General features: G+C 44.7%; 1 protein-coding gene across 1 annotated transcript; it reads left to right on the forward strand.

Moving 5' to 3' along the window:
- The first annotated feature begins 10,812 nt into the window (after nucleotides 1-10,812).
- LOC130372466 (recQ-like DNA helicase BLM) lies at nucleotides 10,813-16,410 on the forward strand. The gene is made up of 12 exons (XM_056578477.1): nucleotides 10,813-10,862; nucleotides 13,546-13,715; nucleotides 13,815-13,933; nucleotides 14,049-14,162; nucleotides 14,269-14,367; nucleotides 14,477-14,628; nucleotides 14,751-14,854; nucleotides 14,991-15,154; nucleotides 15,443-15,641; nucleotides 15,788-15,978; nucleotides 16,069-16,081; nucleotides 16,115-16,410. Exons 2-12 carry the CDS (start codon nucleotides 13,550-13,552, stop codon nucleotides 16,159-16,161), a joined length of 1,368 nt encoding a protein of 455 aa, XP_056434452.1. The 5' UTR covers nucleotides 10,813-10,862; nucleotides 13,546-13,549; the 3' UTR covers nucleotides 16,162-16,410.
- Nucleotides 16,411-16,609: the final 199 nt, after the last annotated feature.

Here is a 16,609-nt window from a genome sequence, read left to right on the forward strand (position 1 = left end):
GGTGCACGGCCGCTATGTCCTGATCAGAGCAGACAGTGTGTCATAATCTGCTTTGCCCAGCCTAGAGCCTTGCATATCGTGGGCGCCCAGAACTTCAGGGCGCACCTCATGTCTCGCCGCTGTCCCAACCAAAACAAGTTGCAGAACGGCTCAGGTGGGCCTTTGGCGTCCAAAGAGAACACGCCCTGCAGGTTGTGGTTCTCTATCAGCCATCAGGATCTTCCCCGTTGAGGATTAGACGCAATGGCGCGCCCTCACCTGAACAGCTGAACAGAGTTGTTAAGTCTGAGTCAGAAATTTAGGATAAATAAAAGAAGTAGAAGAAGGAAAATAAATAATGGCTACTCCCGCAACATACTAACGATAAAGGATGGCCACATTAACTAAGTTTCTGTAGGCTTTTGTCTGTTGAAATCGTATAGTAGTCTGCCCCATGGTCATATTCTAGAAATGTTGTTTTAACTCAAATTGTTCCACCAATATCTTTTGTTTCTATATCAGATACAGTTATGGTGAGTGGTTTTAATGTAGCTCAAAATATATATTTTCCCTTTGGGAGACCCAGAGGTGGACTGTCCCCCGTGCCCCCCACCCCTTTCCCCTTCTCACACAGCTTCTGTGCACAGCACCCTCTCAGCAAGCAGGGGCAGGGAGCGCCCATTTGGTAATTTCCCACACAGTGATGCAATAGGTAATAGAAAACCGCTTTGATGCGCAGATTATTTGTTTTGAAGTGTATTCGTTTCGCTCCCCATTTGTCACGAAAATATTACGCCCTTGGCGGCTGCCCGCTTCACCCGTGCCCAGAACCGCTGACCCTGTTGATAGTAGGTGGGCAATCAGCCACCAGGACTATAGACTGGATTGTAGGGCGGAGTTAAGGCTGCCTATAAAACAGAACTAGGACGCTGGTAGGTTAGTTACATTTTGTCTTACAGAAGAAGGAGCTGCATTGTATCTTGCTGCTGGTGAGTAAAGAAATTTCAGTTGGTAGAGCTAATTCTTACGCTCCGTTAGTAAGTGGGCAATCAGCCAGTTTCGGTCAGTTTTTGTGGACAATAGACTAGATTGTATCTGGCAGATGCAACATAGCTGCTTTAATATCAGTCATTGTCCCTGTCTATACCAATGGTTCTCAAATGTTTCATACCGTGTTCCACCTCAGAAAATATTTGTCTCCATTATGACCGATGTAATCAAATATAACAAAATACAGTAGCGTAGGCCTTCGGCCCTATTCAGTTACGCACAGCTCACGCAGGAGGCACATTTATTCTGAAACCTAGACGTGCACCTGACAAACATACACGACAAAAGGGCAGTCATGTTCCCTGTAGTAATCCATCCTGGTATTGTGGTTGTATGAGGTTGAATAGGCTTCACATTACGGTTTCTGAGGGATCTTGTATCCCTCAGGTGACCATTATCAAAGCTCACCTGCAGTGAGCCACTCCCAGAGGAACCATGACAACTAGAGCCCGACCGATATAGAATTTTTAAGGCCGATACCGATACGAATATTTTGGATTTAAAAATCTGTTATGCCGATATATATATATATTAAAAAAAAATCCAGAAACGCGTAACAAAACAAACAAATTTCCCTAACATTGGTTATTTATAGTTATCCTTTAAATCAGTCAGTTTTTGTGGACAACAGACTAGATTGTATTTGGCAGATGCAACCTAGCTTCTTTAATATCAGTCACTGTCCATGATCTATACCAGTGGTTCTCAAACTTTTAATAACGCGTGCCAGCTCAGAAAATATGTCTCCCCAAGTACCACCATAATGACTGATATTATAAAATCCGTCAAAATACGATGTTACTGGCATACAGGGGAGTCGATGGAACTGCCCCTACCTACCTCCAAGCATTGCTAAAGCCACACACCCCAGCTCGATCCCTCCGCTCAACTACCTCAGCTGGACGTCTGGTACCGCCATCGCTAAGAGCTACCAAAGGCCGTTCAGCAAAGTCATAATTTTTCTCGTTTTGGGACCTCAGTGGTGGAACGAGCTCCCTGCCGTTCTCAGGACCGCAGAGTCACTCACTATCTTCTGAGAGACTCACCTGTTCAGAGTCCACGTCGACTCTGCATAGCCACCCTCCCCCTTCTGGCCACCATTGTACACTGTATTGTATTGTATTGTATTGTATTGTATTGTATTATAGTACTTAACTGTGTAGCAACTGCAGTAGCTGCTATCATTGCTGTAACACAGGAATTGGTTAGCCAAGCGAATGTTGTACTTGCACTCTATGAACATCCTTTCTGTACCGACAGCGATATATTGTTGCACTTCTTGGGACAAATGTACTTATTGTAAGTCGCTTTGGATAAAAGCGTCTGCTAAATGCCCTAAATGTAAATGTAAATACAGTAGAGTAGGCTTGAGGCCCTGTTGTCAGCGGTTCAAAAAGGGTAGCACTAGAACTGAGAAACACACAGGAAGTAACAACATTAAGAATAACAACTGTTTTACACACACACACACACACACACACACACACACACACACACACACACACACACACACACACACACACACACACACACACACACACACTCTGAGTTAGGATATAAATGATATTAAAAGTTGGCAAGCACATTGATAACTGCACTTCCATAAGCCTAATGAGAAGGGTGCGCCTGCCTCTGCGAAATGCGCAGCTTTCTCATTCCTGGGCTGAACACAATCCTGGTATGAACATCATTACTGTACCAATAGCGATATATTTTTTCTCATTCCTCTGACAAATGTACTTTGTTGCTGGGCCACAAATATATGGATACCTGCATAAATACATATACACATTATATTATGATAAGACCATGCAGCCTTTAATGTCGTACTTGTCGTTATAAAGACATTCTCTTTATTCTAGTTATAACAATACCAGTCACCATTCAATTCTGAAATTGTATCTATGAATGAAATGAATACTGTATCACACAATATCATTGTTCTCGCCGACTCCACATTGAATGGAATAGACGATTTAATAGATATATTCTCGTAACTGTGAACAAAATAGTCTCCCAATTGAAATGCTGATTGGTTTAAATGTTATTCAGGCCAGCCCGAAAAAATGGATAGGTTTCTATTCGGTTCTGTGTATCACGAAGAACTCTGACCATCGGGCTCCGGGACACTTGCTGCTTTTCATGAAATGTGCAACACCGGATTGAACAACCCAATGATCAATCCATTTAGTCACATTCATCATTATAGGGGGACATTTAATTTGTGTCGAGGAGCCGTAGCGGAATTTTTAGATGTAAGTAAAACGAAAATGTATTGTAAAAACAGGTTAAAAATTCAGGACGAAGGTTTATGGTATAGCCATAAATGTGCCGAGGCAATTTATGTTTCCTCACATCACCCGCTGCACAGACGGAGCTCCCCACATCCACACACACCTTTCTGAAGGAAAACTTTAGCGATGCTACTGCACACCGTAATTTAATTAAATGCAACCAATATTCCTGTACTGCAGTGCAAGTAAAGATTGGCTTGTAATTCAGTTGGCAATGTATTTGCTTGATATCCAAAACGAAACTGTAGCGATAATACTGCAACCATAATGGTATTAAATGCCACCAATATTCCCGTGCCGCAGAGCAAGTAAACATTGGCAGTTCAGTGTAATTCAGTTGGTTGCAACCTCACCGCTAGTTGCTACAAAATTGTACACACTACTGGACCTTTAACAATGTTGAACATTTTAATTTGATGTGGACTTATTTATATTTTTGGACTACAGAAAAATGTCCGGAGACCCTGCGGACGAGCGCTTCAGAGGCCTCGACTTCGACCACTCTCCAGAGACGTTGAGGATGTTTGGTCTTCATGAGTTTCGTTGCAATCAACTTGAAGCAATTAATGCAACAATTTCGGGAGAAGATGTCTTTGTTGTTGGTGATAATGGTTGGTACTGCAGACTGCATGATCCAATATAAACACATAGAGACCCGTAGAGACACAATGACACACAGCTCTCACAATGACAACCTTTCTATGTATCAGGTGCTGGTAAAAGCCTGTGCTACCAGCTACCAGCCTGCTTGTCTGCTGGAGTCACTGTGGTGATCTCTCCAACCATCTCCCTCATCCAGGACCAGATCCAGAAACTCACTAAACTGGGTGTAAGTGGGACCATTTCTATACTTGCTCTGTGGGTTGAGGGATATTAGTTTAAATGCACTTCAGTTAGAAAAACATAGCTTGGTATGAAAGGTGTCATCTTCTTATTCAGATTGAGGCCAGGACTCTCTCGGGTGATATAGGTAACCGCAATCGCAAGGAAATCTACCAACAGTTGGCCGAAGATGTTCCGATAATCAAACTGCTCTACATCACCCCCGAGGTAGAGGATGCATAATCAACAGAAATCCAGCTGGCTGCTGATTGGCTACAACTGTATTGAAGTATTATTCAAAGCATTGATCTTGTCTGCCCGTGCTCTGCTCTAGATGAGTATGAAAGATCGGCTAAACGAGGCTCTGCAAAGCCTGTTACGCCGAAGACTTCTGGCTCGGTTTGTTATCGATGAGGCCCAGTGCATCATTGAGGTGTGTTAAGTATGAACACTACCCTAAGTTCTAGAAGTAGTAACACTATGTGGTACAGGCATTCTATCCCAGCAAACGGGATAAGCCATGTCCTCGTTTTGCTTAACAGTCTGACAGCGAATGCTTCCGGCCGGCCTTCAGGACGCTGAATATGCTGAAAAAGAACTTTCAAGGGGTGCCCATGATTGCTCTGTCAGGCCCCGTCAGGGTCGCCACCCAGGAGGACATCCTCAGAAATCTGCAGATAACAACTCCTCCGATGTAGGTGTCCCAGCGCCAATTAGGCTTACAGCAACATGAGCTTGCTGCTAATTGTACCTGGTCGTCTTGTTTTGTTTTGTTTATTCATCATCATATTCCTGATGGCCTGATTGCAGGTTCATGTACTTTAACCAAACAAACCTGAAGTATGCCGTGCCGACCAGGACAACAGAGCACGGGAGATTGGAATGCAGTACCTGGATCAAGGAGCACTATCCCCGTATGACTGTGCACATGTTTCTCAGGTCCTCTCAGACCAAGAGGAAAACTTCAAAATATCACACGTTTTCTATTTTCCATAATAATGCACAACATACGAGTGATATTATTCTCTGCCGGGCTTTCATGTTGCAGAGGACTCGGGCATCGTGTACTGCCGGAAATCGGAGGACTGTGTCTCCATGGCAAAGAGCCTGAACGAGGCAGGCTTGAAGGCATTTTCGTATAACGGACGGATTCCTGACAGAGACAGAAATGTTGTGCAGATCAGCTGGGACAACAATGATTGCAAGGTAGCTTTAGTTTACCTTTCGTTCATAAAAAGTAATGAGGATGGTTTGGTGCATCGGGAGGCATAAAAATTTCCTGTCCACCTCTACTCGTAGAGTAGTGATAGTGTTGGTACGGGTTAGGCATCTTGCTCAAGGATGTATACAATTGCTGCAGTGCAGAGAATGGGGTTCATAACCTTTTGGCCTTGAGTCAAATACCTTCATTCGTAAATGTGCTTTTACTGGCTTTGGAGAATCGTGTCTGCTAGATGATTAAATAATACTAATAAACCGTATATCATTGGTAGGTCATCTGTGCCACCGCCGAATCCTTTGGCTTTGGCATCGACAAGCCGGACGTGCGGTACGTGATCCACACCTTTCAGCCCAAGTCCATGGAAAACTACTACCGGGAGTCGGGCCGGGCCGGGAGGGACGGGAATTTGTCCCACTGCATCCTGTTTAACGACGAGTGCTTGCTCTTAGATGTCATCTTAAGTGTGTCTTGCTCCATTGACCCTCATTCGTTATTCTCAGATTTTGACTGCAAAAATCTCCACCTCCATTTTAATTCATAGTATTTTGGTTTTTGGTCTTGGCGATTTATCTCATTATTCTTCATGTCATGTTTTTCACAGAAATTGAATCTGGTGTTAATTTACCCGAGAACAGGGAATTGGTCAACATGACACCCATGGTGGAATACTGCCAGAATACGGTGGACTGCAGAAGACAACAACTGCTTACCTACTTAGATAGGGAAGCAAACGTATGCCTGCCAAACTCAGAAGCCATCTGTGACAACTGCGAAAGACGCAATGTAAGCAAACAATTGTACTTTAATTTCACCGCATCAACAAAACCGGTTTGTCCGTGTCAATACTAAATCCGTATAACTTTTCTTCCGTAGGCAGGCGCTGCTGCTACCGGCGGAAATCCAGGCTTCAGTACCATCCCTACCCCCCGGACCAACCAGCAACCCTCCCTTAAACCAGATGAATAGGATTCATCCAATCAAGTGTAGTTTAAACTTTACCTTGGCCCAAGAGATCATAGAGCCAAGACACAATGTTCAATCCTTTTAGTTACATACAACACTTTGGGGGACATTGAGTCTTTGATAGAAATACATTTAAAAGTCTAATCGCCATGTCGGGAAAATATTGCGCACACCTTGACATTCCATTGGGAAGGTCTGGATGCAAGTATAGTGATACCACAGCATTGCTTGGCTTCTAGAAGGTACAGCCTTTAAGTTCTTGAATTGTTTTGTGGGGGTGTTGGCCTGACTTTCTTATGTGTGCAATTCGCTGTGTTATGTTTTGATTTTAATAAATGTCTTAGTAATTGTTATAACCCCTTTGAGGATTGGCATAGCAATGGCACTATCAATTCCTTTTCTTTTTCCAAGTAAAGCACATTTTAGACCATTACTCTAAAAGGATAATCAAAACAAACTTCTTTAATAGTATGAGAGAAATTTACCCCAGGTATAATATTGTAATCATTATCTTTCCTTTATATCACAGAGTATCGAACTGTCTTACATCTGATATAACTAATTTTTGAGATGTCAATTATTTACTTAACTGATTCCAAGTGATAATAAAGTCTTAATCTCTCAAACTTTGGCTTTCTCTGTCTGTTATAGTGTTTATCCATGACAGTAGCAGCCCAAATTAGAATTGAGATCAAACTAACTGAAATGTAATGCAAAACGTAGCTTGCAAACTAAATATTTGCATAATAGTGTACATTTTTTTGATAATATGTCCTTTGGTAAACTGTTCTTTTGAGTTTTTACTCTCTTTGCGGCTTTGCTGCTCACACTCTCATTGCTCTGAATATGGTTCCACATCCGCAACGCAATGAACACGCAAGCGCTTCAACGCAGTCGTGAAACTGCTTTGGTTCTGCTTTGGGTTTTAGTGAGCGGACCAATCACAGCCCTTGCTGATGCGTCGCCTCGACGCAAGGTTAAAGGGCTGATTATGGTTCCGCGTTCATGCAACGCAATGACCACGCAGTTGCTTCGATGTAGTCGTGAACCACTCTGGTTCTCTGTTGGGTTTACGTGTCGCTATGCATGTCCATGGTGAAGAGAGAACAAATAGTTGGTCTTAGTCTGTGCATTCTATTACTATACAATTGGTCTACTACTAGAAGTTTTGATCATAATATGGTATGGATTCTAGCAGCTTGAACGCTGAATACGACTCAAACTATGAGCAACTAAAACAGAAGATAGGCTGTTAGTTGGTCGACGTTGTCCGATCTGGTCGTTACATTCAAAGTCTATAATGACCGAATACAAAACGTCCCCACACTAGCGAATAAAAAAAAAATACATGTTTTGCCTTTGATTTGTTTACATGCAAAGCCTATTGCCGGTGGTGTAGCTAGCGGACCAATCACAGCCCTTGCAGCTGCGTCGCCTCAACGCAAGGTTTAAATTTTTGGGAGGTGCACTCCCTTGCTGTGGACGCAAGGAGGGTCCGCAAAGACGATTCACTGCGAAACAGGTCCGCAACTCCCTTGCGTTGCGTCGACGTGGAACCTCCCTCAACAGTCGGTTTGCTGTATTGGAGAAGGCGGAGCTGGCCGTTACGCTCGTGGCTCACTGCGGCCTGCCCTGCAGCGGTATTCTCCGCCTGCAGACGAGCAATTCCATCACTCGCTGTTGGCGGCTTGGGTTTGTCCCAGCTCCGCCCCCAGTGGCGGACGTAGGAGGAGCTTTGTTGCTCTGCAACGCCCCTTTTCATATACTATTTCATAGCGTCTTCAACAAATCAGTTGTTACCCAGAAAATTCACTGTTGCTCCGAAAGAGTGAGAGCTGTGTGAGAGGGGGCGCTTGGTTCACATCCCTGAATCTCAAGGATGTTTTTCTTCCCCGTTCCTACGTATTTCCAAGGCTATTTCCCTGTGTCGCCTTCATGAGTGCGGCGTAAGTTTTGACAGCGACTGCCACCCGCTTTCTCTCTGGCCGCGCACCTCCTCATAGTGTGTGGAGGTTGTGCTTGTGCCGCTCAGGCGTCGAGGGATAAAAATATTATTTTGTATCTCAACGTCCTGCTTGTCCTGAGCTACTCGGAGGAAGCTGCGAGCCGTCACACCATGACGGTGATAAACCATCGCTCTTCCTTGGGTTCAGTCATCAACTGGGAAGAGCTTACCGCTCCCCAGCCGTCGGCTAGTCTACATGGGAGGTTCCCCAAGACTCGACCACGATGACAGCAAGGCTCTAGCCTCCTCTGTGAGATGCAGTCCTTTTTGCGGGACCGCACTGTCTATCATGCACCTGTTGGGGCTGATGGCAGACCCTGTGGTTCCCTTGTGTCTTCCCCTTTTTGTGTAGACTACAGCGGTGGCTCTGTGTTGCCAGACCAGGAATATTGGGGAAGCCCCCTTGCACTTCTCAAGGGGATTACCTTAAGGTACGGCCACACCAAAAGCGTTACCCGCGTACCACGCGTATAAAATCGGCAATTTTTCCATAGGGAAGCATTGGTTTACGCGCGTATGAGGTGCGTACACGCGTATCATGTGTACCAAGCAACATTTGACTCGCGTTAGGGGCGTATGAGGCGCGTATATATACGCGCGTACATATACGCGTGTACGCGAGGAGTTCAAAAAATTGAACTTTTTACGCTCATACGCGTGATACTTAGCCGCAATAGCCAATCAGCGTGGAGCTTGACCCGACGTCACTGGCAGAGAGTAGTGACCCTTGCACAGAAGCATACGGCCGACATCTTTCTTTATTCTGGGTGGAAATAGTAACATAGTTACGCCATTAAATGCTTTTATGGAAACATTTTTAGCGAGAAATGTGCATTTTACTTTCATAATGTTCACTCGGTGAATGTGAAGGATGTTTGGTTTGATAGTTATGACGAAGAGCGCTCCGTTCACTTGCATGGACAGAGTCTCTGGTTGCTAAGCAACCTCAACGTCTTGGCAGAATATTTCTCTGCCGATCAACACTACGAATGCTGGAAACACACCAGACACACCATGTGAAGTTATTTAACCCGATTATTGTTATTTATATCCGAGATTATTTAATCGAACCCGATTCAAGCTCTATCCTGCACCCAGACACGGCGGCGTTTGGGTTTCCTTCCTCGGACTCCTAAATCCAGCGCAGCCACAGGCGCGTAGCTGCGTATGTAGGACCATTTGTGACACAAAATGGTCAAGCATCATTTTAGCTGCGTTACGCGCGTACATGGTACGCGGGATACGCTTTTGGTGTGTCCGCACCTTTAGTGAGGTCTTACGTTGTGGTCTTTACGGACACCTCTTCGACGATTTGGGGAGGGACGTACCTCCCCCACGCGGTCGCAGGGCTGACGCTCCCCACTGCACACATGTGCCAGAGCTCGCCATGGTGAAAAAAATTGTAATTTTCCTTTTTCCTCACCTGGTGCACGGCCACTATGTCCTGATCAGAGCAGACAGTGTGTCATAATCTGCTTTGCCCAGCCTAGAGCCTTGCATATCGTGGGCGCACAGAACTTCAGGGCGCACCTCATGTCTCGCGGCAGTCCCAACCAAAACAAGTTGCAGAACGGCTCAGGTGGACCTTTGGCGTCCAAAGAGAACCCCCACTGCTGATCCGTTCTCTTTGGGAGCGGGTCAAACAGGAGGATCTGTCCCTCATTCTGGTGGCCCCGGAGAGCCGTCTAGCTCTGTGGTTTCCATAACTAGCGGTGTCATGGCTGGTCTCAGTCAGACCGGTTGCACTATCACAAGTGCACGGGCCGGGACAGTGCATCACCCGCCCTATGTGTCGTGTTGGCTTCGGATTGGTTGATCCTGCAGGGCCGACGATGCCAGCAGTGGTTATCAACACTATCCAGAGGGCCTTAGCTCCTCCCTCTTCCGCCCTCATCGTGGTGAAGACAACAACCACGATGACGCCGGTTCTACATTGAATTATTAAGAAAGTCGATAATGTAATTCCATAATGTGCCCACTAATTCCATAATGTGATTGTCACATTAACTAAGTTTCTGTAGGCTTTGGTCTGTTGAAATCGTATCCTAGTCTGCCCCATGGTCATATTCTAGAACTTTTGTTGTTTTAACTCAAATTGTTCCACCAATTCTTTCGTTTCTATATCAGATGCAGACATGGTGAGTGGTTTTAATGTAGCTCAAAATATATAATTTCCATTTGGGAGACCCAGAGGTGGACTGTCCCCCATGCCCCCCTCCCCTTTCCCCTTCTCACACAGCTTCTGTGCACAGCACCCTCTCAGCAAGCAGGGGCGCCTGCAGCTGCAGGGAGCGCCCATTTGGCAATTCCCCAAATGGGCGTCTGCCCGCTTCACCCGTGCCCAAAGCCGCTACTGACTCTCTGTTGATAGTAAGTGGGAAATCAGCCAGCTTCGGCCACAAGATGTGGACGATAGACTGGATTGTAGGGCGGTGCTAAGGCTGCCTATAAAACAGGACTAGGACGCTGGTAGGTTAGTTACATTTTAAATTTGTCTTAAAGAAGAAGGAGCTGAATCTTGGTGCTGGTGAGTATAAACTACAACTTTCTGCATTTCAGTTGGTAGAGCTAATTCTTACAATCCGTTAGTAAGTGGGGAATCAGAGAGTTTCGGTCAGTTTGGACAACAGACTAGATTGTATTTGGAGGATGCAACATAGCTGCTTTAATATCAGTCACTGTCCCTGGTCTATACCAGTGGTTCTCAAACTTTTTATAACGCATACCAAAAATATTTGTCTCCCCAAGTAGCACCATTATGACAAATGCTATAAAATATATCAGAATACAGTAGAGTAGGCCTGAGGCCCGGTTGTCAGCTGTGCAAAGGGGTAGCACTAGAACTGACAAGCACACACAAGAAGTGACAACATTAAGAATAAAAACTGTTTTACACACAGACACACACACACACACACACACACACACACACACACACACACACACACACACACACACACACACACACACACACACACACACACACACACACACGCGCACAGAGTAAGGATATAAATAATATTCAAAGTTGGAGCACATTGATAGCTGCACTTCCATAAGCCTAATGATAAAGGTGCGTCTGCGTCTGCGAAAGGGTTTCTCATTCCTGGGATGAACACAATCCTGGTATGAACATCCTTACTGTATCGACAGCGACATTTTTATTCGCTTCTGACAAATGTACTTTGTAGCCGGGCCACATATATATGCATACATGCATACATACATACATGCATACATACATACATACATACATACATACATACATACATACATACATACATACATACATACATACATACATACATACATAAATACATAATATATTTTGATAAGACCATGCAGCCTTTAATGTCTTACTTGTCGTTATAAAGACGTCCTCTTTATTCTCGTAATAGCAAGACCATTCATTTCCGAAATTGTGTCTATGAATAAAATTAATACTGAGTATACTCCAATATCCTTATTCTCGCCGACCCCACATTGAATGGAATAGACTATTTAATAGATACATTCTCGTAACTGTGAACAAATATTCTCCCAATTGAAATGCTGATTGGTTTAACTGTCGTTCAGTCCAGCCCGAAAAAAGCTCATTCAAAATGCATGTGTTTCTATTCGGTTCTGTGTAGCACGAAAGAACTCTGACCATCGTGCTCCAAGACACGATTCAAAAGATACAATTTAAATTTTCATGCTACAGTAGCCACTGGGAACGGATGGATGCCTCCAGAGAGAAAGAACTCAAATGTTTTGGGAGAGCAGAGGGGCGTGTGCTCCCCTTGGCTGCACCCACTTATCATCATGTTTTAGTACCGTCGTTGTGTAGGAGCATTATAATGATAAAAGTGATGTTTTGTGTGAAAAGTGGCATACAACGTGGCGTTAGAATTTGGGTGCCATGCCGTAGGCCTAATTCCGACGCCTCATTGTTCCGACGTCTCAATGTTCCGAACTATTTCCCATTAGATCGACATGCCACTATTCCGACGGTTCAATGTTCCGAAAACGAAACCCATTGGTCCGAAGGTCCGTTAGTCCGACTTTTCGAAAAGGAGGCGCATTAGGCCGACGGTTCAATATGCCGAATAGGAAAAAGAGTTTTATACCTCGCTCGCTCCCCCTCTCTTTCACTCTCTCTCTCTCTGTCTCCAAAATACAACCTAGGCCTACATATCACGTTCACGATGAATTTTGGAGGGCAAAAAGACAACGCTTCACTTCATTTCGACACGGTGTTGCAGCACCATGGACAGAGAGCGGAGGTCTAATTCTCAACACGGGCACGAGCACACACACACACACACACACACACACACACACACACACACACACACACACACACACACACACACACACACACACACACACACACACACACACACACACACACACACACACAGAGGGAGAGGGAGAGGGAGGGAGAGGGAGCGAGCGAGTGGGAGGGGGAGCGAGCGAGGCATAAAACTCTTTTTCCTATTCGGCATATTGAACCGTCGGCCTAATGCGCCTCCTTTTTGAAAAGTCGGACTAACGGACCTTCAGACCAATGGGTTTCGTTTTCGGAACATTGAACCGTCGGAATAGTTGCATGTCGATCTAATGGGAAATATTTCGGAACATTGAGACGTCGGAACAATGAGGCGTCGGAATTACGGGCAGGCCCCAGAATTTGTATAGAGGAGCCGTTGAAGATATTTTTTGAAATCGTAACTTAATTGTAAATAAAACAAATGTTTATTGTAAAAACAGGTACAAATTTCAGGCTGTTTACGTTTCCTCACCAAGGCTGCTACGCTTGGCGCAAACTTAAGTGTTTACTAAAACATACTTAATCAAAGCTCACCGTGTCTTAGCATCTGGAGAATCATGTCTTCAGGAAATTTCCGTTCCAAAGCTTAACCCTTTCTCGGAAGTGGACATCAACATCAACCGCTGCACAGACGTAGCTCTGCACGTCCACACACACCTTGGCATTGCATTTTCTTGATATCCAAAACGAAACTGTAGCGATACTACTGCAACCGTAATGGTATTAAATACAACCAATATTCCCGTACCACAGTGCAAGTAAACATTGGCTTGTAATTCAGTGTAATTCAGTTGGTTGAAACCTCACCGCTAGTTGCTACAAAATTGTACACACTGGACCTTTAACAATGTTGAACATTTTAATTTGATGTTGACGCATTTCTATTTTTTGACTACAGAAAAATGTCCGGAAACCCTGCGGACCAGGTCCACGTCTTCTACCGCTCTCCAGCGAAGTTGAAGGCAATATTAAGGAAAACTTTTCATCTTAAGGAGTTTCGGGAAAATCAACTTGAAGCAATTAATGCAACTTTTGAGGGAAAAGATGTCTTTGTTGTTGGTGATAATGGTTGGTAATGCAGACTGCATGATCCAATATAAACACATAGAGACCCGTAGAGACACAATGACACACAGCTCTCACAATGACAACCTTTCTATGTACCAGGTGCTGGTAAAAGCCTGTGTTACCAGCTACCAGCCTGCTTGTTTCATGGAGTCACTGTGGTGATCTCTCCAACCATCTCCCTCATCCTGGACCAGATCCAGAAACTAACTAAACTGGGTGTAAGTGTGACCCATGCTATATTTGCTCTTTGGATTGAAAGTGGGATATTAGTTGTAATGCACTTCAGTTAGAAAAACCCTAGCTGTGCATGAAAGGTGTCATCTTCTTATTCAGATTGTGGCCAGGAAACTCTTGGCTGCTAGGGAGGACCGTGATGCAAAAGGTATCTACGAGATGTTGAAAGAAGAAGCTCCGATGATCAAACTGCTCTATGTCACCCCCGAGAAGGTAGAGAATGCATAATCCACAGAGAACCGTCTGGTTGCTGATTGGCTACAACTGTATTGGAGTATGATTGAAAGCATTGATCTTGTTTGCCTGTGCTCTGCTCTAGATGAGAATGAGTGATCGGCTGAAAATGGCTCTGCAGAGACTGTTTCAACGAGGACTTCTGGCTAGGTTTGTTATCGATGAGGCCCAGTGCCTCAGTCTGGTGGGTCAAGTATAAACCCTACCCTAAGTGCTCCAAGTAGTAACACTATGTGGTTCAGGCATTCTATCTCAGCAAGCAGGGTAACCCATGTCCTCGCTTTGCTTAACAGTCTGACATCAAACACTTCCGGAAGGCCTTCGGGAAGCTGATTGAGCTGCTGGAGGTCTTTCCGGGGGTGCCCAAGATTGCTCTGTCAGGCCCCGTCAGGAAATCCACCCAGAAGGAAATCCTCAATCAGCTGCATAAGACCAATTCTCAGTTGTAGGTGTTTCAGCGCCCATTAAGCTCACAGCAACAGGGCCTTGCTGCTAATTGTTCCTGCTCGTCGTGTTTTGTTTTGCGTATTCGTAAGAGAATCATATTCATGATCGGCCTGATTGCAGGTTCATGTACTTTAACCAAAGAAACCTAAAGTATGCCGTGCTGACCACGACAACAAAGAGTTTGGAAACAGACTGCATTACCTGGATCATGGAGCACTATCCACGTATGGCTGTGCACATGTTTCTCAGGTCCTCTCCGACCAAGAGGAAAACTTCAAAATATCACACGTTTTCCATTTTCCATAATAATGCACAACATACTGCTGATATTTTTTCTGTGCTGGGCTTTACTTGTTGCAGATGACTCGGGCATCGTGTACTGCGGGAGACGAGTCGACTGTGTCTCAATGGCAATGGGACTGAACATGGCAGGCCTGCCGGCATGTTCGTATCATGCAGGGAAAAATATTGCTTACAGTGACAGAGAGATTGCGCAGAACAAGTGGAATAGAAATGAATGCCAGGTAGCTTTATTTACCTTTCTTTTATAAAAAAGTATTGAGGATGGTTTGGTGCATTGGGGTTGCATAAAAATGCCCTGTCCACCTCTACTCGTAGAGTAGTGATAGTGTTGGTACGGGTTAGGCATCTTGGTCAAGGATGTATACAATTGCTGCAGTGCAGAGAATGGGGTTCATAACCTTTTGGCCTTAAGTCAAATGCCTTCATTCTAAAATGTGCTGTAAGTTGCTTTGGAGAATCTCGTCTGCTAGATGACTAAATAATACTAATAAACCGTGCCTCATCGGTAGGTCATCTGTGCCACTGCCCAATCCTTTGGCTTTGGCATCGACAAGCCGGACGTGCGGTACGTGATCCACACCTTTCTGCCCAAGTCCATGGAAAACTACTACCGGGAGACAGGGCGGGCCGGCAGAGACGGGAACATGTCCCACTGCATCCTCTTTTATTCCGACAGCGACTATCACCAGCTTCACTATGTCATCAGAAGTGCGTCTTGCTCCATTTAACCTCATTCGTTATTCTCAGATTTTGGCTGCAAAAATGTCCTACTCCATTTGAATTCATAGTATTTTGGTCATTGGTCTTGGCGTTCATTTATCTCATTATTCTTCATGTTGTTGTGTTTTTAACAGTCGATGAATTTGATGATGATGAACCCGAGAACAGGGAATTGGTTGACCTAGGACCCATGGCGGAATACTGCCAGAATACGGCAGACTGCAGAAGACGACAACTGCTTACTTACTTACGTTGGGGCGACATTGAAGCAAACGTATGCCTGCCAAACTCAGAAGCCATCTGTGACAACTGCGAAGGAGACAATGTAAGCAAACAATTGTATTTTAATTTGACCTCGTCAACCAAACCCGTTTGCAAGTGTCAATATTGAATCCGTATGACTTTTCTTCCGTAGGCAGCTGCTGCTGCTACCGGCTGAAATCCAGGCTTCAGTACCATCCCTACCCCCCGGACCAACCAACAACCCTTCCTCAAACCAGCTCAATAGGATTCATCTAATCAAGTGTAGTTTAAACTTTACTTTTTCCCAAATAGACCATAGAGCCAAGACACAATGTCCAATCCTTTTAGTCACATGCGACACTATATGGGGACATTGGATCTTTGATAGGAATACATTTAATAATCTAATCGCCATGTCGGGAAAATATTGCGTCAAACCTTGACATTCCATTGGGAAGGTCTGGATGCTAGTATAGTGATACCACAGGATTGCTTAGCTTCTAGAAGGAAAGTCCTTTAAGCTCTTGAATTGTTTTATGGGGTAATGTAGAATGTTGGTGCATTTTAGCGTCTCTCTGGGTTCACATTTCTAGTCTAGGAACAGGCCAGTGCCACACTGATACCCTGCGTTCACACCAAAAGATGCAAAAAGTTGACGCGCGTCGTGATCCCATTCAAAGTGAATGTAGAGACGCGTTGCTGCTTTGCTGCCG

This window comes from Gadus chalcogrammus, chromosome 19, assembly GCF_026213295.1.
Source record: "Gadus chalcogrammus isolate NIFS_2021 chromosome 19, NIFS_Gcha_1.0, whole genome shotgun sequence".
NCBI lineage: Eukaryota > Metazoa > Chordata > Actinopteri > Gadiformes > Gadidae > Gadus > Gadus chalcogrammus.

Bases quoted from the DNA above. Each gene is read 5' to 3' on its own strand.
- LOC130372466 (XM_056578477.1), top strand. From the start codon at position 13,550: ATGTCCGGAAACCCTGCGGACCAGGTCCACGTCTTCTACCGCTCTCCA. The intron at 13,716-13,814 runs GTTGGTAATGCA...TCTATGTACCAG, and splicing joins CTTTGTTGTTGGTGATAATG to GTGCTGGTAAAAGCCTGTGT. The intron at 14,368-14,476 runs GTGGGTCAAGTA...TTTGCTTAACAG, and splicing joins AGGCCCAGTGCCTCAGTCTG to TCTGACATCAAACACTTCCG.